Source organism: Microtus ochrogaster, chromosome 7, assembly GCF_000317375.1.
Source record: "Microtus ochrogaster isolate Prairie Vole_2 chromosome 7, MicOch1.0, whole genome shotgun sequence".
NCBI classification, from domain to species: domain Eukaryota; kingdom Metazoa; phylum Chordata; class Mammalia; order Rodentia; family Cricetidae; genus Microtus; species Microtus ochrogaster.
In genome coordinates, this window is record NC_022014.1 from 78787232 (window position 1) to 78788920 (window position 1689).

A 1689-nucleotide genomic window follows, 5' to 3' on the forward strand; every position below is an offset into this window, starting at 1 on the left:
GCAGGAGAGAGAGAGAGAGAACAGGGCAGGGTGATGCATGTCTTTAATCCTAGTACTTAGGAGGCTCTGTGAGCTCCAGGGCAGCCAGAAATAGATGGACAGACCTGCCTCAAAACATAAAACAATAAATAAAAAAAGAAATAGATACCCTCTGGTCTGTGAAATCTTGAAGTAAAATGGGGTAGGGGATGGGGCTGGGAGCAAGAGGAGTTGGAACGGGGCAGGAAGACCACCCGGCTCCATGGGTCGATGGTCTAACGACGAAATGAGTTGAGAAAGTCCTTTTTTTGCTTTTCTTTTTCACTTGGCTATAAGGAGTGTAGGGTTAGGATGAGGAAGAAGACCTGCAATCAAAGAGTGAGTCTGGGCAGGGCCCTGGGAGATGCTGACTGTTTCTATCACCCTGCAGGGAGAGCCCCCCTTGGCCCTGGGCCTGACTACCCGGAAGGCCCTCAGTGTCCTGAAAGAACAGCTGGAGGCTGTGTTGGAGAAACACCTCAAGGAACGGAAGAAATGTCGCACATGGAAGGTGACGCTTCCTCCGGGCTCGGGGTGACAGGAGCATGGCTGCACAGGCAGCGAAGCAGGGAGGTCCTGTCTTAGGGACATACTGTGCTTGTCCCCTGGACAACAAAGACTCCACTGACACTTCACGTAGTCCTAAGTTCCAGTTTACTGGGAGTGGTGTCCCACCCTACTTGCTGGAAGATGTGGGCATACTGGGGCGAGCTGGGAGACTCACTGCCTGCCTGTCGTGTTGCTCTAGGAGACATGGAGAAGCAGCTTCCTGCACCTTAGTAACCGCTGCTCCTGTTTCCACTGGCCGGGGGCTTCTCTCATGCTGTTGGCTGTGCTGCTGTTGCTGTGTTGCTGTGGGGGCCAGCCAGCCGGGAGGTAAGCACGGACCATGGCTTCTGCCAACTCCGTTCTAACCCCTCGGCCATCCCAGGGCTCTGAGGGGGCTGTTCCCTGAGCTGCCCATAGTGACCCGAGTACAGAAGAGTCCCCTTTCTATTGACTGGGGACAGAACTGCAGGAAGCAAGCAAGACCACTTTTAAAAGTGGCTAGAGGAATGGGCGGAGGGAGCTGGCTGGGAGGCCTTTTCTCTGGAAATGCATGCCGTTCTCTGTGTCCCTCAACACCAGCCATGGAGTGGAGCTGGTAAATGCCTCTGCCCTGTTCCTGTTGCTGCTTCTGGATCTCATCCTTATCGGGCGGCAAGATCGGCTGAAGCGCCAGGAGGTGGAACGCAGGCTCCGGGGGATCATTGACCAAATTCAAGGTGAGGCCGAGGGTCAGAGCAGTCTCTAGGAATGAGGCTCTGTGACATGTCAGAACACCGCCAGTCCAGACCCAGGCAGGCAGGTCTGGGGTGACAGGTGCCTTCTGTGGCTCCCTCTTGCTTCTCTAGGCCATCCCAGATGCCACACACAGCTCCTGAGAGCTGCTTCTGCCCAGGCTCCAGCTGTCCTGTCCAGCCTCTCCTTGTAGCTCATCTCCATGCTAGAGCCTCTCCGTCCAGCCTGCTTCCTGCTTCCTGCTTCCTGCTTCCTGCTTCGTGCTTCCTGCCTCTGTTCTGCTCCTCTCCACCCAGATTGCTTCTCCTTCTTTGTCTCTAACTCATGAAGTCTTGTCCATTCTTCCCGGCCTACTACCCATGCTGTCCCTGTCTTCCTGGTCTCTTCCCA

General features: G+C 55.3%; 1 protein-coding gene across 6 annotated transcripts in view; it reads left to right on the top strand.

Moving 5' to 3' along the window:
* Tmem94 (transmembrane protein 94) overlaps positions 1–1689 on the top strand; it is a 36302-nt gene that overhangs the window by 22588 nt on the left and 12025 nt on the right. For all 6 annotated transcript variants that reach the window (XM_005350737.2, XM_026780974.1, XM_026780973.1 and 3 more), the window contains 3 exons: positions 410–529; positions 767–894; positions 1147–1283. In XM_005350737.2, the coding sequence (XP_005350794.1) occupies positions 410–529; positions 767–894; positions 1147–1283 (385 nt within the window). The remainder of the gene's footprint in view (positions 1–409; positions 530–766; positions 895–1146; positions 1284–1689) is intronic.